Raw genomic sequence first — 25,303 nt, 5'->3', positions numbered from 1 at the left:
GTAAATGGACATGTTTGCATGGGATAAGCTCTCATTCTAGACTGCTTCTCATTGCTATAGTCCAGATACTGGTCTCAGTGAAGGAAATGGAAACGTCTAGGTGGCTTAAACACGAGCAGTCTTTGGATCTCATTCAGCTACAAGTCAATAAAAAACTTAAGATCCTCACATTGGCAGGTTATATAAATTCTCTGCTCCCTCTGTGTTCTCAGCTGATTCTGCCTTTTCATTTTGGAGGCTATGAATTACGCTTCTTTGAAGCCCTTTTTTTAGCACATGAGAATCTCATCCACCGCTGGTTGGTTCAGTAAAGCTCACCCTTTTCCAGAACCGAGTGTGAAATCTGCTTTGTGATAAATATCTGACGGTGCAGGAGCTCTGGGCTGGCTCCCAAGTTAGATTCATTTATACTGCAGCAAAACACCTGCCTCTGCGTCATCACGAAGGCAGCTCTCCATTGTAAAGCACAGTTCAGTTTCTCAGACAAGATTCAGATTCCTTTTCTTTCCCCCCTCTCTGTGGGAGAGGAACAGATGTCCCGAGCGTCCGAAAGGAGCTTCCTCCCTCCCCATCAACCCAGCTTATATTTCCAAGTCATGAGTCCTAAAACTCTTCAGAGTCAATCGGCTAGGGCTTATTGTTTCCATGACACCAGCCTCTTCCCACAGCCACTCAATGCTCAGGATAATTACTCTACATGACACCTGCCGACTGGAAGTGACAGATTTACACTAGGATCGCACCCAGGGTCTCCACAGATTTAGTGCGGCCATCACCGTGATGGGTCCCCCTGGATCGGCGGTACACCACACTAATTGTGGGACACTGACCTAACTCCGCAGCTTCTCACACGTCTAGCCCAGGCCATCAGCGAATGGTTTTTGTCTGCTTCGTGGGCCAGAGAGGAGAATCTCTGCTCCATACTGTGGCTGTACTCCCCAAGGCTGGGCGACAACTGCCGCCCAGAGATATTTGATTCCAATAAGAAGGATGTTTGCTTTGCCAACAGGCATTAAAATTGCTTCTGTTGCAGAATGCAACACAGACATTTTTGGAGGAAGTGCCACAAGCTAGGATAAATAGGAAAAGGCAGGAAAAGCATTTATGAAAAAGCTGTGTAACAACTCGAAGCCTTTTGAAGGTTTTGGCTTGATGTGTAGTCAACTTTCTCACCAGTCTCCCCAAAGCTTGGATGGAAAATGGGAGTCCACTACATAAAGCCAGAGAAGCTAGTGACGCAGAAACATAGTTGCTGAAAATGGCAAGTCCCTGTCTTTTCAGAATTATTAAAAAAAAATGCAGTAAAATGAAAAAGAATAAATAGGAGCCTACCTGAAGAGGCTGAAGAATCGTAAGTACTTCTATCCTTCCTATTCGTCCTGAAGGGCTGAACGTCCTTTTCCCTGTAAGTTCCAAACCCTTCAAAGCTTCTTCTTTTACTCCCACTTGCATCATTGTCCCGCTTGTCACTCGAGGAGTTCATTTCACCAAACATGTCCAGGGACTCTGACCTTGCATTACTCTCCGTATTACCAGAGTATCTCTTTGTGCAAGAGTCAATGGGATCATTGCTTGAGTCACCTTTATCTTTACTCTGTGTCCACTGCTGGGCATCAGAAAGTGATAACGTAGACAGCGTATCCACTTCAAAGTTACTCTTCGAGCCTTTGTGTCCGGTTTCACAATGCTGGTGCTTCTGTTTCTCCTTATGCTTGCTTTTCTCGTTGAGCAAGGAGAGGTCTTTATCTGAGCCACTTAGCCTTTCATTGATCGCATGGCTGGAGAAGCCAGTGGACTTGCTAGCAAAGAGACCACTCAGATCTTCGTGTGTCCCCAATATCCGCTCGTCCTTATGCTTGTGCTTATGTTTGTGTTTCCTTTTGTGAAGTCGGCCACTTGAAAGGCTTGTCCCTCCAACCTTTGGAGGGGCCAGAGAGGACTGCATGTCTCCAAGGCCCATTCCCACAGGTGTTTGCAGGTGCACTCCGTGTTTCGCTTTATGCTTGGCAGTGGTGGACATCTTCATATGAGAGCTTGCATGGAATTGGGGTGGGGGCACGGTAGGTCTCATAAATGGGGAAGCCGCTCCGAGCGTGTGAGACAGGTACAAAGGAGCTGGATACTGACCATAGTAACCAAGATTCATCATAGGCATTGATGTGTAAGGCATTCCATAGGGTGCATAGTAACTCCCACTGGGAATAGGGTAACCGAACCCTTGTAAAAAAGGCACCTTTGTCATGGTGTCATTGGTTTTGGCAGGTCTACCACGCTTCTTCTTAGACTTCATGTCAGAGGTCCTGCGAAGATAGAGCAATGGGTCATACTGGATATATGGCACAGGGTAGTAGTGATCAAAATTAATCCTGAAGATGCTGGGATATGGATTTTCATGATAAAATGTGTAACTTCTATGGGAAATCCTGAACACTTGAAACTTATTGATGAGTTCCTCAAGGTCTGCCAGAAACTGGAGGTCATCTCTGTTCTGCAGGCTTTTCCTTTTCCTCTTGTGCTTTGGCTTTTTAATGCTCTCATGAGAGAGAAAGTTATCCACAATGAGATGTTTCTGCCGGTGACCATGCCTGTTCTTTGTGCTGGTGTCAGATGGGATAGCCTCTGGATTGTCCAGGGTGCAGAAATCAAAGGAGTATCTCCGGCGGGATTCTGAGCTCTTTTCGGCTTGGTCAGAAGTGCTGTTGTTGTCTGTACCTATCCCACTGTCGCTTGGTATGGTTTCCTCACTGTGAGATTCGCTCACTGGCGACAGCGTGACTTCTTTCAGAGAACCTATTTCACAGAGGTGGGAAGGTGAATTAGCCATTAACCTGGGTGGAGACAGCTTCCAAGTTCCACTGTGCATTCCTTTCTGGGTTTTTGTAGGAAGAGCACTGATAGGTTGAAGATTTGGCATAGTTTTTAACTCTGAAAAATTCGTTTCAGTGCTTGCAGGGCTAAGGTTGCCGTTAGTCCCCACTAACTGTGTCGAAAGCGGATGAATAGCTGCTGGTGACGATGCCACAAGTGACTGCAGGTTGGAAGGCACTGCTGGGTTTTCTGGCTGGCTGGAAACAGGCCTTGAGTGCTTGATGGCTGTCTTAGGTTCTTCTGGCTGAGGCTGCAGCTCTGCTCTGGGCTTTCTGCCCCGTTTTTTGCCAATGTAGATAGTCCCCCTCTTGCTGACATTGATCTGCTTCCCTAGTCTGGCATCAATGGTTGTTGGCCCAGCACTAGACGGTGGCTGAACTTTTGCTTTTAGAGCTATGTTGCTGGAGCAGGAGGACAAGATCTGATTGAGAATATTCTTCCTCTTGAGGGTCTTCATTTTATTAATGGTCTTGATGGTCTTCTTATCCAAGACCCCAAGCTTTCCAACCTTTTTGTGAAACTTGAGTTCACTGATGGACTTGTCCTCTCCTGGGACCATCTGGGCCAACTTGGCCAGATTCCGTCTCCTCTTCCTTTTCTTTGTTCCTGGAAATTCGCGACTGATTGGACTCACTGGGCTGGTGGAGGTTCCCTCATGAATGGTTTCAACAGTGAGCAAAGGCTGTTTCTTTGGTCGTCCTCTTTTTTTCTTGACAGGTGTGATCACAGTAAGACTGTCTGTATTGGTATACAGAGGGCTGGATGGTGTGATGGGATAGGCTGAGGGAGGCTCCACCATCAGCTTCTCAGATGTTGTCATGGAGGCCTCCCGAAGGATAGATTTAGGTTTGCTGCAGGTCCATCTCCGCTTAGCTGCAAGTTTGGGGTGCTGGACCTCAGATAATTTGCTAGCTGTGGGAAGATCAGTAGGTAGGAGCGTGGATGTCACAGCTACGGATTTTCTGAGCCTAGTGGCACTGTTGGGGGAAGCTTTGTCAGAGAGCACACTGCTTTCAATAGCTACTAAAGGGGGCTCGTTTTCAATCACTTTCCCTGGCTTTGTGGCTCGAAGATCTTTTTTACTCCCCTCTGATTGTGAGCTAGTCCTGTTTGCTACTTCACTGCTCAAAGGAAGTCCAGAAGACAGGCTTTTCTCCTGGATAGTCTTCTCTATGGAAGATTTTGTAGACTGCCTTTTTTTCCTTTTGTGGCCTGACGTATCTGTTGTTGGAGACTTTATTGGGATAGTAATTCGTACGTGACTGGTGTCACTTTCAGAACTGCTAGCAGAACTGGGATTCTGCTTCGTGGGTGATGCGTCTAACACACCATCCATTGAGTAAGACTCCCTTTTCCCATCCATGCTGTCATGGCTTTTGCTGTCAAATGCTTTCTGAGCACTCTTCACCCATTCAATGTCTGTGGTTTGGATGGTTTGACTTATCAAGTCTTTTTTGCTGGACTTCTTCTTCATAGTCCCCGTGGGCTGATCGGGGGCCTCCAGCTGCACTCCTCCCTCCGGATCGACGAGAGGCAAAAGCCCATTGCACTCGGAAGCGTTGCTAGGCTGGGCGGCTGCGCTGATGTTGTTGGGTGATGGGACTGCACTGCAAATGGCAAGCTCTTTACTACTGGCCGTCAGCTGCCCCCACGTGCTTCCGACACAGGATTTCTTTGCTTGGGATTTGCTGAAAGAGACTACTGTCTCTGGAGCGGGGACCTTGGTGGCACTCACAGCTTCTCGACTGCATTCTGTATTGATGAAACAACTTTGAGAAGCGGATCCACTATCAGAGCTTGCTGACCAGTCAAGATGGTGCTGGTTGCTACTTTTCTGCTGGTGCTTTGATTTTAAGGTGTCACCGGTGAAGTCTTGTTGGAGGCCCGGATCATAGTGCAGAGCAGAATGTTTCTGTGGCCTGTCATAAACCTGAAAGGGAGAAGAAAATGAAAATAGGAAAAAGTTAGTTTATTGGTCCAATCATAACCACTAATTACAGCTCTTTATTTGTACAGTGAATGACAACTCTTCTTAAGCCATGTCCTCTTAAGGGTTAGAAGTCTTTATAAAGTCTTCTTATACTTGAGTCAAATTTGCATTTAGATCTATACATTGTAAACAAGTTTTGTTTTGTTTTCCCATTCTAAAACAATGGAAATATTTCCATAAATGCTAAATTGCTAAGGAAACATACTCTATTGATTTTTAATTTAAAACACAAGTAAAATATTCTTTTCAATGGACAAATGGTGCAACCCAGCCTCCTGGTGAGAATCCCTTTTTCCTTAAAAATAATCCCTCATAGAATTTGATGCTTTGGGCAGCTCAAAAAAGGAAGAATTAAGCTCATTGTTGTAAACAACAAAAACGTGAACTTAATCTAGGAAGTGATTACGAACAAGAGGGAAACCCAGGGGTTCATTTCCCTACAAAGCCCAAATCTGTGAAGATTTACTTGCTTAAATTCCCACATAGGAGTCATCCCCGCAAAGTTACTCTGAAAATCATATGCATAGCGTGTGTAAGGCAAACTTGGCAGGTTCAAGATTTGCATTACTCTCTTCCCATTTTAATAATCTGCTCTTTGCAATGTCGGTAAGAGACATTTCCAATGCGATTTCTAATCCAACAGCAGCTCTTCAAACCACAGGGGTTACAGTACCGGCAAAATTACACTGAAGACTGTTGCAGAGCAGAAGAAAGAACTACTTTTTCTTGGTGGGCCTCCTTCAGGTGAAGAAATTATGTTTATTACTGCTGTAACCTTTTCAGAAGTTCCTTAAAACAGAACAAACCCATTTTATTTTCACTAACTGACCTCTTCTAGCCATTTATTTTCCCTTTTATACTAAGATATTTTTTTTCCTCCTTTTTAAATCTGGATCAAACTGAACCTTATTTCATACATGTAGTATCACAAACACCTGTTCTCCGTAAACTGTGACTGTAATTACACCATTCTGAATACCAAATAAATGATGAGATCCTTACAATAAATGTGCAACCAAGGAAAGAACAAGGCTTTTGAGCTCTGGTTTTCTGGGAAGCAAGGCATCCCTGGTTCTGAGCGACTTCAGAGGAATTTGAAAGGTGCTAAACGTCCCCAAGCCCACGGTGTATTATTTAGCGACCAGTAAGTATGCGTGTTATTGGCAAACTTGATGATGATCCATCCTTAGTGTGGATATAAAACCAGGCATGTGGCCTTTTTGGAATACACAGTAAGGAGGAAGCTGTTCTGGTCCATTCTCTGAGGAGCAACCGGGGACTCTTAAATCCTGCGGATAGTTCAGCTGTCGTGCATATGGACCAGCTACGCTCAGGGAAAGCGGAGATTTCCAGGAATTGTGGAGTGAGAAAATGAAAGCATGCAGCTGTGGTAGGACTGCAGATGTCGCAGGCTTGTGACACCCTTTTTTTTTTTTTTTTTTTTTCCTCCCAGCCTGAGAAAAGAGCCGAAAGCATAAACAGACCTTGGGGAACGAATCAGTTCCTCCTCCCAGAAGTGACCTCCTACACTGAAGCCACCACACCAAGGGGACGGTGCCCGGGCTACTGGCCTGCTCGCTTCGCCGCCATGGGTTCAGCAAACGGAAGCTGAGCGGGAATGGAGCTGACATCCCCCCACTCCCAGCTCTGAAAAGCATATAAAATATATATATATAGCCCACCCAAGCCCACCCAATTCCAATTCCTTTGGATACTGATGGAGAGGCAAAGCAAGATCAACAGCACTGACGCTGAAGTTTGATTCTATTTATTTTATTTTTAAAATGAAACATAATCTTCCTGAGGCATCACAATTTCTGACTTAAAAAACCTTGGACATCTTAGGCTGAGGCCTCTACTGGTCCTGCACCAACGCGGGGCCAGCCTGCTTCTGCAGGGATCTGTAATCCCAGCAACTCTTTACACTCAACTTCCTTCCCAAATGCCGAGCTGTAAAACTAAATGACCTAAAAAATCTCTTTTGAAAACAGAGAGGGTCCCAGGAGCGAGGGAAAACATCACATGCCGGCAACACCCCGCTCCCCCCACCTCCGCCGCACACACGCTGCTCTAGTTTAAAAGCAGCAATAATCTCCGATCTATATTTAAAGACAGTTAATAAGGGTTTACAGCCGAGAGGCCAGCTACGTATCGGAGATGAACGCCGCTATATCGCTTAGCTCCTCCAGCCTCATTTCCTTGTCCTACATGCTATAAAGCAACCATGCAACAGATCCCTAATGAGAGCCTTGTCATTACTGCAGCACCGCAGGCCACCGCAAGGTCTATCTTAAAATCCATGAGAAAGATAGGCTTGTGTCATCCACGGTGCCAACCTGGTTGAGTGCCACAAGCCAAAGGCGCTGAGACCAAGAGCGAGGGCTGGCCCATGGCAGGACGGGCAAGAGCAGAGAGCTTTAAAAAATAATAATAAAAACACCCTGTAAACCCAGCCTAAGCCCCCCAAGCTCTTCCAAGCCCCACCAATGGCTGCATCTTGGTGCTGTTCACGGAAATTTGTTACTTGACATGCTGCAGCTCCAGGCAATGGGCTGTTGACTTGCGCAGAACTCCTATCCCAGCACAGCTGAGACCAGCACCATGGGCAGGCTTTTTGGGGAGAAATGGAAAGATTTACCTGTATTTACTTTATGAGACCCTAAAAATACCTCGGGCTTCAGTGCCTGCCTCTGTTTGTAGTTTGACCTTTCGCTGCATGGGATTTTCTTCAGCAACTAGCTATTCTGGAGCAGGAGTCTGCCCCCTCTTCTTTTTTGGGGGAAATTCACACATCTAACTTAACCCGTGCAATTTTATCTCATCTCACAAAACTTGGTCAATATTTCTCTTGAAATTCAGTTTACTAGACATGCTTATTGGGTAATAATCCCATAGCTCCTTTGAAAAAATAAAATATGAGGAAGCTAAGAGTTCTTGCAACTGCAAAGAAGTTGCAGCAACATGAGCCAGCACAGGAAAAGGCTACAAAAATAAAGTTTGAATCCTCTTCTTATTGTTGTAATGATTTTAATGTCAAAAACCTGAGTGTTAGCCCTCAGGTTTGGCAGTGCTGGGTAGACCTATGAGTAGGATACGTCCCACCTACTGGCTACTGAAGTGCACCAGCCGGAGAAGAGTAGAGGTGGTGGCACATGGGGTTGCACCTGCCTTTGCAGACCTGAACAGATGCAGATGTGCTTACTCCTCATTCCAGTTTTATTCCAGCACACAGCCCTCGCAAAAGGGAGGATGAGACTGTGTCAGTCCCGTGGCGAGCGGCACCCTCCTCTGCAAGCAGCACCCAGCAGCAGAATCTGGCCCACGGGGACACTTTTCACTTAAAACATTGCACCCTGCCTCACCGTTCCCTCGCCCGAGCATCGCTCCGCATCCACACACTGCTTCCAGTCCCAAAGCAAAAAGTGGGAGGAGATGTCAGCAATCAAACAGACAAAAATCAAGGGCTTAGTTAAAAAAAAAACAACAAATCATGTCTATAAATATGAATATAATTAACAAAATACACACACAGAAGCCCAACACCTGACAAAAATCTGCTCGCTTACAGAGTACGGTACCCCCCTGCTCCAAATGCACCTTCTTCTAGAGGTAACGCACATACAGCTTGTCAAGAATCTGGCTTGCAAATCAAAGTTAATACTACAACGCCCCCTCTTTAAATCATTCGCAGATCCATCTGTGTAATGGCTCCTCAAGTGTAATTCCCTATTAAGAGGCTTTATCTGGAGAGATAAGCAGCTGGTTCCCATGTCACTAATTGCTGTCTGCTGTGATTTTAAAACATCTGCACCATTGTGCTCTTCATTTTCATATTCTAATCACCCTGAAACTTGAAAAAGGTACATCATTGATTGTTTCTGTGGGTTAATTAGTACACAGTCTCCTTGTAGAGACAATTTAAAGGCAGTCAGAACCTCAATCAGCAAGTTTGTTTTAAAAATTAATAACATCGGGAACGTCTGTGGGGATTGGCATCCACAGTGACACATCAGAGCGTGCTCTGGGGACCTACCATCCTTTGTTATCATCTTCATGGGCTGGAAATAAATAAAAAAAAAAAGAAAAGAAAGAAAGAAAAAGGGGAAAGGCTTTCCTAAATGAATAATGTCACTTAGAATCCGAGTCTTGGGAAGCATTTGCTTTTATCTCAGGGCCACCCCTGCCTCTCCAGCGAGAGCAAACCTGAGCAAAACATCGTGCAAAACCTCTACGCGCTCCTGGAGCATCTAACCCATTTTTGGAATAATTTTGGCAGTCAGGAGCTGACATCTCATCAGAAACCAATGGGGTGAGGCTGCGACTGCTTGGATGTACGCAGACGTTTGCTCTGCTTTGCCTGTCTTGGCTGGATGCTGGTTGCGAGGTGTTGTTTCCAAGCTAATAAGCCATGCAAAGAAGGATATTAGCTCAGGCACAGCACTCTGCTAAGCCGGCTACTCTGCATGCAAACTGGACTTTTCTTCTGTCCAGCCAGCTCAGAGCAAAGGCTGGGCTGAATTCATACCTGAATTAACTCCATTACCTGCATTAACTTAGGCTTATACTCAAAAGTGCACTGGACGGTGCTGAAAATGGGCCTCTGGTGCTTGGCAAAAGGTCAGCCTGAGATTTTCAGGAGGGAATGAATAGATCTGGGTGCACTGAGGTTAAGTGGAAAATGCAATGGGCACCTGACTTCCAAAAACTCAGACTCTGCTTTTGTGCTTCACGTGGAGCTCCTAAAATCTGGAGAAACTCCAGGTAATTTGTTCCTCTTGAAAAGCTTTCTCTTCAGTCTCTGCTTCCTAGACATGCATGAAAACATGTTGCTGGAGGAGAAAACCCTTTGAGAGGAAGAGAAAACTGAGATTTCCAGCTCCAACACATGAATAAATAATCCTGGCTCAGATCATACTTTTGCTCAAAACTGAAACTGAGCATTTCCTCTTGTGTCCCAATGGGACAGCAGAAAATTGCTCACTTGAAGCCCATAATCAGAGCTGGAGTTTGGAGGTATTTCATGTAGTTTGGTGAGCGCACTGAACCCACATTACTTGGCAAACAAAAGATGCCAAGCAGAAAGGACTCCAAGTCGAGTGCAACTTAACTCTGGCTTGATGACTTGCAGGATTGATCAGTTAATGAAACGAGATGTGGTTTGTTTGTAGGAGGGGTCGTGTGATCTGGTCAGGCCAGTCCATAATAGCTGTAATGGTTTTAATGGTTTCAGGAAGCCCTTTAGGTCCTCCGTGGCTCTGACCAGGGAGAAGGGAACATGAACTGGCGTATGGCACTTTGCTGGGATGGCAAGCAGCATCTTGTGAGAGACCCTACTGAAGCTAGTGCAAAAACAATGTAGGGGCCTTAATTCCAATTAAAATACTATCAAAAAAACCCACGTCAACAGGCACTAACATGAAATTCATGGTTATCATCCCAAAGAAGGAGGATTTTCCAGAGCAGTTTTGTCAAAATTTATTGTTCCCGGAGCTCCCTCCTTCCCCAAATCCCTAAGCCTTCAATTGTACAAAGCCCAAGCAATGCTGCCTTCCTAGGAGCTCGGATCGTTCCCTGGAAATCGGAAGAGAGGCAGGAATTAACAGAAAGCTGCAGGGTGGCTACTCGAGAGCATGACGCAGCATGGGGTGGGAGCGGGTTAATTAAAAGCAAAGCATCGCCTGTTCGTGTCCATTCAGCGAACACAAACATTGCACACTCGTATGTAAGCCCGCGTAAATCAGGGGGATCTTCGCTGAAGCTGCTGGGGGTCCTTCCAGATTTACGCTCCCGTTGCTACGTAGCTCTGTCTTCCCTCGTGTAATAACGTCAGCAGAGAGACGCTGAAGTTTGGTGGAAATGTTGGGCTCGTTATTTCCTGCTGCACCGCAGGCACATCACTATTCATGTCATGGGTACGGTCAAGAAAAATAAATAAGAACATCAATGAAACAGGTGATGTTGCAGGGGCTTTTGCATTTTGCATTGTAATTGTTTTGAGGATAACTACCTCAAGCACTTATCCTTAAGGAAAAGATATAGCAAGGCACAAAGAATACAGAAGGGTCCAAAGATGCTCATGTGGCTGCAAATTGTATTTTTTCATGCATTCCTGGTAAGGCATCACGACTGGCTAAGTAGCTCACAAATTCCACAGTTAGGCCAAATGAATTTCACTACAGGCTTTAAACTGGATGATTTACACGCTATTTCAATCTTCTGCTGGATTTCAGACACTTCCGTTTTCCAAACACAGGGATCCAGGATATTATCTGAGTAAATTGCAACAGCATGGAGAATTCACAAAGGCAGCAGTTCTAGTTTGGAGCTGGGAGCTGATCCGCTCCTTTACCAGTGGGATAGGCCCATCTCGGCACATATTTTCTTTATCAAATGTTTAAACAACCCTGGCTCTTTTCAGGGCTTTGTATTAAGCACCGAGTCTGGGAAAACTCTAAACAATGGGATTTTTCTGTCATCTCCAACAAAGAGCCCATCACCACTGACATAACAATGCAGTTTAAATATCGCGTTTAAGCATAACACAGTTTGCCGGATCGGTTTAGGCAACTGGGAGAGAACAACTGGGCACCAGCTAAGGTGGAGCACAATGGGACTAATACAATTTTGCCCCATTCGTCTGGCAAGATAACCCTGGTTCGGTCCTTGTTTGGCCTCCAGCCAGCGTAAAGATTCCCAAGCGGGCGTTTCAATCCGACGCTACGTCTGTGCAGCTCGCGGAGCAAAACGCCTCGCCGATCTGGGCACTTTCGTTCGTCCCGGAGCCTTGCTCCTGCTCGCTGAAGATTTTAACAGCAGCAGCGGTATTAAGGCTTCGTTATTCATACATAAAAAAGCCTTGCATCCCTACATAGTCCCGTGGGAAGCACTGGAGCTCAATCTGCTCTTCCTGATGTGTAATGATGGCATCGGAGCTCTATCCCACCCTGCTCTCCGACTTTGCTCTGCAGATTTCAAGGTTTTGAGGGCAACGTGTATTTGGACGGTGACTTGGCCCAAATCAAAGAGTGGAAGGATGCCAGTACAGACTGGGGCCTGCCGGCCCTGCGGAAACACAAGCCATAACATGCCGCCTTCTTTCCTAAAGCTTTGTGGTGTTGTCCAAAGCGTTAATGCTTGAGCACTTCTCGGATTACTAAATTGGAAATAAGGATGAGCAGCTGTGCTCCGTAAGTTTCTACTATAATTTTTAAAAGCCTGCAGTGCTTAATTTGCATTGAAAGATTTCTTTTATCCTTCATTTATTACAGAAATTGCAGTTTTACCCTGAATACTTTTTCTTCCAAGGGGTGGGGGAGTTATAAATGGCTTTTCCATCGAGGCCAGTGATTCTTTCCACTAGAGTTAAATAATTTGATTATAAATTGAGTCCTTAAATGTCAAGGAGATGCTGAATTCACCTGAAAACAGGCATTTAGAGAAGCTCATAAAAGCTGTGAGCTCCAGTCAGTTAGCTCATCATTCTTTTAGCACGCACTTCATTTAGCAGTTACTGACCGCCAGATTAATTCTTTCAAAGCATCTTGATTGCAGCTAAGGTCTAACATGAAGTATTGCACGTATTACGACATGAGCAAAAAGCCCAGAAATCTGCCAGAATATCTATTTGGTGCATCTGGGTCATGAAAACTCATGGTAGAGATCAAATATGCTGGAGGAAAGGAGCATCCTCTCACCTCCCTGCATTAAGAGCCAAGTCCCGCACCACAAATTTAGTGAGAGCATCATCTGTGACTTCAGCAAATTCAGGCTGAAGAGGTGAACTATGGCAACCTGTAGCAAATGGAGAAGCTCATTCCTTTCGGAAAATCTGCCTGAAGAGCTCAAAGGGACAAATTTCTAGCTCTGCTGGGTATTTACTCAAAAATCTGAGTAGACTAGGGTAGACCACTGCGATGTAGACCAGAGTGAGACTCACTGTCTGCCCAGAAGAACAAGAGTGACAGAGGTGAGGCACATCATAAAGATATAAGGTGGGTTAGGATTATTTATATTGAAGAATGCAGTATGTGAACAGTGTACTCCATTGCAGGATTGACAAGGGTCCCCAAAGCTGCACTGTGACAACCTGCACAGTCCCGGTTTTGCCATAATTAGACTTCACTCTTTCTGTTCTCAACAAAAACGTAAAGGTGGACAGTTTGCCTAAACCACCAAAAGTTATATTTATCCGGAATTGCCTTTCCCGCCACCGTATTTTTTTTCCTTTCCCTCCCTCCCCCTACATCGCAGCGCTTCCTCCCCATGACAGATGGAAGAGGTTAGGCAAAGACAGCAAATGGTGTGGTATGTACCAGAAGGAGATCGCACATGTGCTGGAGGCTTCAAAAAAAGCTGGTCCCAGATCAGACTCTCAGAGTGGGATTCTCCCTTGTCTTTCACCAGTAAAATACTTATCTTCTGATTAAAGGAGATAGAAACACTTGTCCTCCCTTGCACTTCGTGCAGACGTTCCTAACAGTCTAAGCAGGCACACAGTGAAACCCGTCTGATTTGCAGAAGGCTACAGGACTGGTGGAGTTTCAGAAGCTTTGTCCTCTCACTTTGCCATTGCGTACAACCTATGCCCATTTTTCACCACTGCTGCCAGACAAAAAAAATGATTCCTCTTCCCTTTTCCTAGCAACTGCATGAGGCAATGTCTGGAGAACTTTTGCTGCATACATTAAATACATCCGAAGTGTGGCCGAAGTCCCTGCTTCTGGGCTAGAGGTAGCGCCCCCACGACAAAACCATCTGCTTTAGTCCATACGCTCTTGTCAGCTCCCCCACCGCGCCCGTAGCAAACGCCTTCCCACTGCGGAAAATTTGACCAGGCAACAACAAGCTTTTGGAGAAACGACAAAAAAAATCACAACAGAAAATGCTTCCGCGGTGATGACAGGTGGGGTGATTATGGGTGACACCGCTTTCTTGGGGCATTGCTGGGCGCTTTCTGAACGTCACGTGTCTCTGCTTTGATGCTCATCCCTAATCTCTCCTTCCTCCCCTCCCTCCCCAGCTACGGCAAAATCACCTTTACTAATAAACCTCCAGCTCGAATAGCAGGTTTTATTTAGTGTGCTATAAAAACAGTCATTTCTCAGATCATAAAAGGGGCTCAACTGGACTGCATCATTTTGCTGAAGTGAGTTTTCTGGTGGAGCGATTCTCCCTTCTAAATGCCACAGTGCCCCACTGCCAGTATTTATGTACCAAAATAAAATGCAATTTTCTGGATTTTATTAAGTGTGAATCTCCAGCGGAAATCCATTTGGGAGCTGAACCCAACGTTTAATTGTCCCTTAATTTTATACTTTCAAGACTTTCTCAGCCTTTTTCAAAACATCATCAGTTTTATTAAGGTATAGCACAGCGTTACTTAAATGCCCTGACCAAGGTTGGGCTTGGTTTCTGCACACATAAACTGACACCAGTGCAACCCAGATAAAGAGAGGGCAGGGGATGGAGGTCTAGAAAAGAAGTCTGCAAGGCACCCCAAGCATGGTTTTGTGCTTAAATGACCTCCCAAACTTCTCTAGCAACTCATCTAAGAAATTATGGATAAAATTCAGTTTATTTAGTACTCAGCCTTCACCCATGAGGCTGAATAAATGCTTGGAAAGTCTTTTAATACAAATTCAGGCCTGGGCTTAGCATCCAGAACAGCAAAGTTCGGATCTCTTCTGGGTAAGGATCTGGCTCATCCCATTCAGAAGATCTGTTCTGGGGAAACCCTTCAGTTCTTCAACCTATGCTGAAATTCAATGATTTCTACCCAAATGCTTCCCTTAGGAGTGGAGCCTTCACGACAAGACATAATGATGGTAAGGTACTGCCAGCACTTCAGAGCATTGCCCTTTTAATTGCCCTTCTTCTATGAAATCATCTAAATACATTTCTTCGCCCTACACATGTTGACGAAGCAGAACCATTCCCACCGCTGTTATTGCTTCCTCTTAAGTGCTGACTGTGTGCTCGAGTTGAGTAACTCTGTAAAAACACTGACACCGAAGATGCAACCCCCTGTCCAAGCAGCTTGGCACGCAGGTTAAATCAGAGGTAGGCAGCACGCATTTCAGACGTGAAAGTGCACGTGTCCGCTGTTGGGGAGCAAGGTTATGCCTCTTTTTTTTGTTCAAAATGCAACTTACTCTGAAGGATTAGCATGACATAGTTGGCAGAAGGTAAGTACTTCTAAGGGGTACTGGAGGACATAGAGGGAGATTAGCTAAAGCACAGGTGAAAGAGGTGTTTAAGCATCTAAGATATATATCAAAGGGACTACAACTACCTACACGGGGATGAGATTTGCACAGAAGGTCCTTCAGTCTAGCAGACAGATAAAAGAAAATTTCATGATTTGAAGCCAAAGCTCGGAAAACCGAGATAGGAAACACAGCCCACGTTTTTAATAGCGAGTATAATTAATCACGAGAACAGTTTATCATAGCAATGGATTCTCTATTACTGGAAGCGCCTTTTAAATCAAGTCTGGGTGTTTTTCTAACACATGTGCATTAGTGCACGACAGCTATTGGACTTGTAACAGGAACACATTCAGGCAAATCCCCTGATATGAGTTATGCAGGAGGTTTGAGTAAGTGATCACAACGGCTCTTTCTAGCTTTAAAAATTGGTGACTATATATCCTCTCTATATTCTCCGGTGTTTTGTCCAGCCTAGTGTTAAGCAATTCCAGAAATGTATGTGTCTTCAAGCCCTTCCTTTGGGAGGCTATATCCCAGCGTAATAAATCTCACTGTTCAGAATCTCTTCTTTCTTCCCCTGGAATCAGTTTCTATCCCTAGACACACCTCATTTCTGGATTAATCCCAACAATTCTTCCTCACCCTTGGTACCAAAATAGAATATTTTTCATTTTTTAACAATTCATTCCCGTTGCCTTATTCCCTGCTGCTGTAAAACAGTGCATCCCACCGGAACAGCAGAGCTGATCTACACGGATAAGGATGCCTAGGAGAGCCCAGCGAGATGTGGTTCCCCCTGGACTCAGGAAGGGCAGCGTTCGACCACACACTGCTCTGCAAGAGTGAGCAAAGGCAAAAAAAAACCCTTTGGTGAATGCACCCAGGCACCAACATGGCCCAGGTAAAGCCGCGGTGATGCCTGCAGCGATTCTTCTGCGCTAGCTGAACGCAGGCACAAGGAAACGGAGAGAGACACACGCATATGTGTGTGTGTGCAACGTTCCTTCAGACCGACTCTTTCCTCACCAACCAGGGCTGAACCGAGCTTTGGCTTGAACTTTATGAGGAGGCACAGGCTAACACCTGATCTCCAGCTAAATCTTGCAGACATCTGTAAAACAGAACAAAAACGAGAACATCATGGAGCTGAAGACATGGGGAACGCTGGGACCGGTTTTAGTCACTGGCTGCTGTTTTCTTTCCTTTTCTTTTTTAAATATTGAAGAAGGTATTGTTTTGGTCTTCTCCTGTTCTGAATTTCTCTGCTGTTCTGTTTGCTGCATCACAGGCTCAAAACAAGAGCCCGTATACAACCCCTCCTCCCCCCGAACTGTTGGAGGTCTCTGCCTGAATCCAAATGTCAGACTGCTTCAATGTTCAGATGTTTTAAATGGTCAGTTTTAAGGCAAAAAAAAAGAAAAGAAAAAAAAGAAAAAGGAGCAACAGCTAAATCTCAAAACACTGAACAAAAAGGTTGCGTACGTTGAAGTCATTGGTACAGAGACTGTTCAGTGAATGCTTTAAACATGCTTCAAATGAGAAAAATATCTATTTCACCTTAGGTAAAGTATTTACTTATTGCTTTTTAGTTACTATTTCTTCTTTTTGTGTTATTTTTGGGAATACACGCACACACACACACACAAACACACACATATAATTGTGTTTTCCCCTAGACAGTCCACACATTCCTGTATATTCTCCCTTTAAGGATTTCTTTCAAGGATATATGCACGTATATTTTCTGCAACCAGACAGAAAAAAGCTTCTGAAATCAGTGCAGATTCATCACCCACCCTGCACACGACCTTATCAGCAGTTGCGAAGGGTGGCCCCAGTGGAATACTGCGGAAAGGGCAAAGCTGGAAAATGTGCACTTTAAAGTGCCAAAGACTCTAGTTCAGTGCACAGCACTTGTAATTTTGCTGCTGCAGATTGCTCAGCTTGTTACAGATATTTGAGAATCTGGGCTTTCCCTGATTAGAGGTCCTGAGATTTATTACAGTAATTTTTTTTTGCCTTTTCTTTTTCTGGAGTAGGTGAGGAACAGCTGAGGTGGACATGGGTAACATATAACAGATACATATACTATCTCTAGCGATGAGGAGAGAAGAGAAACGAAGCTTCCTGGCATTTCTTTCCCCATGTGTAACATATTTTGCATTTACTCTTACTGATGAAGGGGATATTTAAAGAGAAACCAGTGCTCTACACACAAAGAATCAATTTTGGTACATGAGGTATGACAAAATTTGACCTACATCCTGTCTGCCCCATCCATTTAGGTTTGTCCTCAGTGGAGACTGATATGCATTCAGGTGGATGCACTTCTGCAGCAATGGGTATTAAATACGAAGCTTTTAATTTCATTAACATATCTGTTCCCACCTGGTGGCATCTCCCCTGAAAGATGTCCAGAACAGGCAATACTTTCTATAGGTCTGTGTGCCCTTCCCTACGAGGAACTGCTGAGGTAGGATATGTGTTTTGGAGAAATGCTACTTAATGAATAAAAAAGGCTGCTCATGTGTGTGTGTGGCAGGGGGAAAACAGAGGTTTATTAAATGTATTTTCTTTCCAACTTCTATCATAGTCTTCAGTGTTTTCCATCACATCATTCACACAAGGCAAAAAGACTTTGCTGTCCTCTAAAGTTTATCTTCAATAAATCTCAAAGCACTTAATGAAGGAAGTAGGAATTATTACTCTGCATATTACAAATGGAAATACTGAGGCACAGGGATCTGCCTGAGGTCTTTCCATATTCTTGTGTCAGTGCCAGTAAAAGAATTTAGGTTTTCTGACCCTCACTTTTGCCAGTGTCCATGCAGGCTACCAAGTCGAAGGTCCCAAGCTCACGTTTCCAAGGCATTTTTCAATCCAGATGAAGATAACTTCAAATAAATGAATCTCTCTCTGTCATGACAAGGATAATAAGACGAGGCTTCCACGACCAGTATGACATGGACGAGGCAATCTTGTGTCAAATAAAACCATCTCAACAAAGCAAATGGAAGCTCCAGTGCCTACGTTTTATGTGTGAATGTCTACTCGTTCTCTGATTTATATGCATATCAATAGGGACAGGGTTTTTAAATAGCAAAAATATTAAAAAATGCACTTGCTGGGCAAGTTGTGTGTGTGCTTGTATGTATAGTTTATATTTTTTTCATAAAACTCATACCACTCTGGAGCTGAAGTGCAAACAAACTGATCCTTTGCTATATGAGTACGTAAGTGTGTGAAAAAGGCTCCAAACTGGCTAAAATGATGACTTTCCATCAAAAGTGGCCACCCTCATCACAGATGCAACCGGAATCAGTTTTGCAAAACATAACAAGGAAAGAAATCCCAGACTGTGGGAAAGATTCCCAGTCTTGAACCCTCAAATTGCACCAGAAAAAGCTATCCAGTCTCTGCACTTCTCATCAAGTAAAGGACACAGTTGCAGGCGAGAAGTGACCTAATGTTTCTGCTGCTCAAACTCCCAGCAACCTACAGTAACTTAAATTAGAACATGTGCAATATAATTAGATTTCCTTCTCTTGCAGACTTGTTGTATTTCTTCAGTTTGAAAAGATGTGGACACTTCAGACAGAGGCTACAACTCAGCAACACTATCTGCTACTCATGGGGAGTTTACTTACAGCTCGATAGCAAAAAGCCTGTGATTAAAGTGAAGCCTTTGTACTTTCAGCTCCCGCCCACCAAAAATAAAGTTTTCAGTTAGGAGCCACTGCGAGAAAATTCTAGAGTTGGAGGCAAATAAGAAATTTTGATCGGGATCCAAAACCAAGTTTCCCCACATTACTGAGTTATTTGTTACTAGGGCTATAGTTTGGACCAGTCTGGTTAGATGTGAGATCGAGTTTGCAACGACATCTATTAAAATACTGCAAGACTTGACTCACCAGCATCATCTGCAGAAAAGCTTGGCGCATCTCTGTAGTCCAAGCGAGGTATTCAGGGTGTGACTTTATCCACCTAACTTCCATCAGTGCCTGATTTTGCAAGTCTAGGCTCCCTATATAACCAATGAGGCCTCCAGAGAGGAAATCAGAGCATGCTAAATCACTCTGCTGACTATATAGGGCACCTGAGTGGCTAATTCAGGCATCTAAATTAGCCATCTAAAGGGAGGCAGGATGAATATAGCCCCAATTACGTGGGTGTCCTCTAATACACATTTAACTCCTTTCCTACCGCTTCATTCCAGACTCCAAGGGCTGAACCGTACCTTCACTGAAGTCTTCCTGAAACATTTCCAGCCCAGTAAGAAGTACAGAGGCACAACCTGTTCCTGACAAAGCTTTCAAGATTTCCACCTAATAGTATTTTTTCTAGAGATCGTTGCAGTTCTTTGAAAATGCATTTTGAATGCAGTAAACAGTGAATCTGTGGGGGTTGCCTAATGCCATCCCTCCTACCTAAAGCAGCGGATTTTTAATTTCTCACAGTCAAGCTATGCCATTACAAAATCTTAATTTGGATTGTTCTTGAAGGAAAGACTTCTCTTTCCTTTTGAGGTAAACCTTCACATCAGTATGAAAATTGCCGTGGAGAGGGGTGTTTACATTATCCGAAGTTAGACATCTAACATTAGGCATGGAGAGGAGGAGTCTCACCACCCATATGGATAACTGTTTTGACCACAGTGATGATGGAGGAAGCCAAGGCGCCCAACCCATCTCCACTTGGGGCATCCTTTGGAGGACTTGTGTCCTCTGTTTCTTTAAATTACCAATTTCTCATTCTTGTAGTCTCTAGCTGTTTTAAGAGACACACACAAACCCAGCTGTGGAAGTAAGCATGGTCTAACTGGCCTAGGAGTTTGGAGATCAACACTGTGCTCTTGGCTCTGCCACTAACTTCAGCGAGTCCTGGTCTATTTGGAGTTGGCATCTAGTGGGCCAGGGACCGTCTCCTGTCGTGTGATTACAGGGCAAAACAGAACCCCAATTTTGGCAGTGGCTTCTAACTCTTAGCACTATAAAAATAGTAATACTAGTAAAGAAGATTTTTTTTGGTTTTCTTTACAATCCTAGGGGAGCCCCTGCTGAAGGGTGGGTGTGTGCCCAGTGGGCATCAGAGTCACCCCAGACCCCTCCGCAGCACACCAGGAAGGTCACAGGCGCCTGTTTAAAGTTTCTGCCCACGCTACAGTGACACGGGCAGCAAACAAAGCTGGGCTAGTGCCTGACAATCTTGTCTTAGCACCAGCAACCGTTTGGGGAAAATAACTGTAAAGCTATGGTGTAACTCAAATGAAAACATGAAGGTTACTAGGGATACGAGCAGACTCATGGAGTAATTAAATAACCAACAGACACACACACCCACACACGCAGCCCTCATTTACTCAAATCCCTGACAGTTGTTTATTGAGAAGTAGGTGTTGACGGTTCACTTGTCTTGGATGGATTTCTCCCGGAATAAACACCAGTGCTTTCAAAATGCCTGATCCCATTTTCTTGTAAAAAGAAAAAAAAAAAAGAAAAAAAAAGGAAAGAAAAACACGTAGACACTATATACAGAGCGGGTATCATTGCTGCTATGTGCTGTAGAGAGGGGACTCCATGTATGGGAAAGATCGAGCTGCAGGAGTGTTTTGGAAAATGAAGAGTTATTTCGCAATAGGCCATGACATCTCCCTTGGAGAAAACTTGCCCAGATTCTGCAGATTACTCTGCAGATGGAAAAGGGACAATATCTGATTTCAATATACTCTCAGATGAAGTCAAGTTTGACTTGATCTAGAAACATTCCCTCCCCAGGGGGCTAGCACTGAACATTTAAGGCTTCTACCCTCCTTTAGGCTAATCTTTATATTCAAATGCAGGTGTAAGTGATAACGTTTGCGTAGTCTCAGTTGCAAAACAGAGCCTAACGAATGCAAAAAGGCTGCAAAACTCCCCCTTCTCATTCAAGACACTGTGCTATCAACAGCTGAAGAGACTGCTGGCTTTTTGCAACACAAATCAGAGGAAAGGGATGAAATGAAAGGAAATTTAGGCTTAATATTAGAACCTGCTGACAGCGAGATGTATTAAGTTATAGGGCAGCCTACAAATGCAACAGGAAACCCATTTTTTGAACATGTAAGACTAGACAAAATAATAGGGAATGGAGAAAATGCTACAGGGAACAATTGTGCAATGATAGGAAGACAGACTACTAGGTGATCTGTCTCTGTCTTTTCCAGTCTTCCCTTCCATGTTTCTGCGGTAAACCCAGAGTTTCTGCTGTTTGAAGAATTTTATTGCACGTAATCAGAACAAGGCTACTCTGACACAGGTCTCACAAAAGGCCTTCCAGGATGGTCTCTGACGGTTGAGAGTGGCAAAATCAAGGATGCGTAACATTGAGCAAGGGTGGATTTCAGTAATTACACAGAGCTGCCGGATCAGCCGCTTTGATATGCATTTGGACCCACGTTTACAAGTCTCTAACAGAGTTAAGCACTTAATAAGGACAACCCTCTATGCTTAGGGTAATAGGGTAGGTAGACAGTCTGTGCTTGTTCCCATTTCCACACTAGGACAGGCATAAGACATAAGTAAGACAATGATTTGAGCTAGGGCAGGTAGCCAAGACCTACCTACAACACAGGGAGACTTGGACTAGGAACCCAGGCCTTCACTCCTGTACTTTCCTTTAATAACTTGAAATAATCATTGCAATTACATTTATTCATGATTTCCACTGTGATTATCTGGCCATTCAAAGTCAAAGCAGACCTGCCTCGTAGCAGCCACTATATAAAAACAAGGGAAAAAATCTGTCCCAAGGTCTTTCCACCCAAATAATAAAGGCAGAACAGAGAAGAATGAAGACACCGAAGCAGAGGAGAGAGACCTACACAGGATCCAACGCAGAATCTGCACCTTCTTGCTTCTAAACTAGGGCTGAAACCATTTCACCAAGACGCTGCTAGTTCATATTCCTTCACTCACCGGTTAAAGCAATCAAGCAAATAACCCATCTCACACTCACACTTAAACGGGCCTTACACACTCGCTGCATGCATTCTCTGGGGGACCTTTAGATGCTGTGGCTCATCCTTCAGATGCTTCAGCTCACCATGCCATGTGTGCTTTCAGCGATGTGAAAGGAAAAGGTTAGTACCACGGCCAAGTTCCACATGCAGAAAATACGGCTCAGAATGCATAAATAATTAAACGGTGAGCATTTAAAACATGAGCCCTTAAAAAGAGCCTTTGTTAAAAAAAAAAAAAGGTAACTAGGATTCAAGTTAATCTTTCATAAGGCAAACCTTCAGACAGTTGCTTCTTCATGGACACTTCACAGTGTTCTGTTTCCTTTTGAACCAAGCGTTCATACAAAAAAGCATTTTGACAATCCCACTAGGATGCTCATCCTCTGCGTTCAGAGAGAGATTTATAAAGATCACAAGGCAGGATTGTGAATATAATGATCCCAGGGATTAGCTTTTCTTCGGAGTATGGTAGGGCAGTCCTTTGGATCTATCTGATATCAGAGAGGGGTCTCTTCGCTGGGAGCCAGCGTGCAGCTTTCTTCTAACTACCACTGTCCCTTTCCCACCATCTCTCATGTGCCTGCAATACTTTTAAATACTTAAAAGTTTAACGCAGTTATATATTAGCTACCATCCTCCTCATCAAGGGAAAATGGAGGGATCTCCAATAAGTCAATGAACTGTTGCTCCTAGTCGGAATGGATCTAGTACTGAGAAATGCTATTAAGGTATTAATAAGGAAGGTATTTAACCTAGTGGAAAATCAAACCCAAAGGACAAGAAGCAGCTCATTCAGCAGAAAGAAGGTTTTATGATTAAGACATTGGATAGGAATTTCAAAGACCCAGATTCGATTCCTTACTCTCTCATATCCTCTTTGACTTTGGGCAAGGAACTTGATTGCTACTTGCCAAAGCTTCCGAAGAGGCCAACTCCTATTTAAACACTGAAATCAAGTGAACTTAATACCCTTCCTGACTGAGATTCCTGATTGAGGAACATAGTCACCCATGGCTGTTTCTGTGGCCAGCGAAGAGAGAGAGAGAGAGAGAGAGAGAAAGAGAGAGAGAGAGAGAGAAAGGTATTTTTATGGGGTGATTAGGCCAGTGAAAAACCTAACTTGTCCACTGGAGGTCCATGGACTATAACTGGAGTCTACGGACTGAATTTAGCTCGAGGCACCCAAGCACTCCTCCTGACAACAGCGTTCTCAGAAGATGCTGAGACTTTGGAAGATGTTGTGCCAAATGCTACGGCTCTGTCTAAAAATGGAAAGAAATAATACTGCTTCCTTAATTTTGCTACATACACCTGTTTTGGATTTAGCTGGTAAACTCGAAGGAGCCCAGCCTGACTATTACCCTGAATACCTACCACAACAGGGGTCTGGTTTTGCTCAGGTCTTCTCTCGCTATATGAATGCAATGAGGGCACACTCTGTTCACAGTGTTTAACTGAATTAACTGCTTTCACCTCTTGCCCTTGAGGAGTAAGGAGAAAGGGCAAAAACATCTCAGGTGGTTGAAATAATATCCTCCATACAAGAAAAGCAGACTACCATGCACAAAGAGCTGCATACTACCTGTCAACATTCCCCCAAATTTTTATGCATGTAAACTTTTAAGTAATCACTTTGATTTGTATTATAAGTCTATATACTAAATGACATAAAAAGTTGTCATGAAAACACCGCATTGGCAAAGACAAGAACCTGAAAAATCTCATGACTCGGTGAGTTTGTGAGCATGACCTTAATTCAGCCCATTTATGCAGATGGATTAACGGTACGGACTGTAATTACATGGTCACATACTGCTCTTTTCTGCAGGGCCCCTGCTTCACCGAGTACATATGAAAGGTTTTCATTCCTGTAACTTTATAGCACATTAATCATGAGCGATGAAGCCATGAATCAGTTATGCAAGTCATCCCAAACACATACTGACAAAACTTGTAAACCGCCACCCAGCACCACACATTCCAATTATCCACCTATGTTACAGATGAGGTATTTTTGGAAAGTTTTAGACAGCTCCGAAGAGGTTTAGTGCTTTTTCAGAAGCATGAGGATATCCGACCCACCACCCCCATAATACCATGTGCCTCCGTTGCCATGTACTCCTCTATGCAGGGCTCAGTAAGAGAAAACACGAAGGTCTAAAATTTAATGCCTTCGGTGGTGACCTAAGACAACCTTCTGTATGGAAAAACAAACAAACAAACAAAACCCTACCATAGTATCTTTAGAAACAAGTTGTGTGTGTCCAGCTGGGAAATGTAGACAGCTCTTTACACGGCATTATGAAGCCCCTAACTCTGTGATCCGTTTAAAAAATGTAAGATCTGTGACATTTTTCGATGTTAAAAAACAACTCATTGGTACAAGGCAGAACATTGCCTATGTTGTGATTTTACATCTATATATGTCCAAACAAGGCAGTCAAAGTTTGGAGGGCATTTCTTTTTTTAATTCTGTATGTTTGATGCTGGGTAGGTAGAAGGGGCTCTTTCCCAGAACCGCAGATGAAGTAATAAAAAGGCAAAGACAAGTAGATTTATTGTATTTCGTTCCTATTTGTTATACAGAGACATACATAGAGGCTGTTGTAACTATTGGTGTTATCCTTACTTGTTAGTGGCTTGAAATCTGCCACTCGCTTAGTCGTAAATATTAGGCCATCCTCTTGCAATAGGTACAATGGTCCCTACTGAATATTCCCAAGCATAATTCAGTTTTGCCATCAGAAGGGTCATTTGCCTTCTAGTTACCATGGAAGTAATGCAATGGACCACTGATTCTTCACCAGAACATGTATATTACTTTCCAATATATTCCAATATAAACACAAATATATTGTAGTTTTCTACTTAGCTCACTGGTGAAATATGTCCAAGCCTTGTATACATGTTGTTCAGTAAACCCCATAGCTCCCTACTGACCTAAAATCTCAAACAAGAAAACTCTTCCTGCATTTGAAAGCCTGATCTGAAAATGCCTGGAGAGCTAACTGCAGCCTTTCTTTGAAGATTACCAATATTTAGAATTGTTTATTGAAACAAACAAACAAACAAACTGCTTTACTAAGACTTTTGCTGGGTGGCGAATTAGAAACAACTGCCTTGAAGGAATGTATCTCAGGGAAAGAAATTAGATCAGGGTTCATATTTTACAGTGATTTACATCTTGTGCAACCCCATTACATTTAATGGGACTACTGAAGGTCTGTGTCAACATGGAAT

General features: G+C 43.8%; 1 protein-coding gene across 3 annotated transcripts in view; it reads right to left on the bottom strand.

Moving 5' to 3' along the window:
* SETBP1 (SET binding protein 1) overlaps positions 1 to 25,303 on the bottom strand; it is a 259,400-nt gene that overhangs the window by 72,737 nt on the left and 161,360 nt on the right. For all 3 annotated transcript variants that reach the window (XM_067315632.1, XM_067315633.1, XM_067315634.1), the window contains exon 4: positions 1,333 to 4,798. In XM_067315632.1, coding sequence (XP_067171733.1) covers positions 1,333 to 4,798 — 3,466 coding nt within the window. The remainder of the gene's footprint in view (positions 1 to 1,332; positions 4,799 to 25,303) is intronic.

Source organism: Apteryx mantelli, chromosome Z (assembly GCF_036417845.1).
Source record: "Apteryx mantelli isolate bAptMan1 chromosome Z, bAptMan1.hap1, whole genome shotgun sequence".
In the NCBI taxonomy this organism is placed as follows: Eukaryota; Metazoa; Chordata; class Aves; order Apterygiformes; family Apterygidae; genus Apteryx; species Apteryx mantelli.
This window is presented reverse-complemented; position numbering and strand designations above follow the sequence as displayed.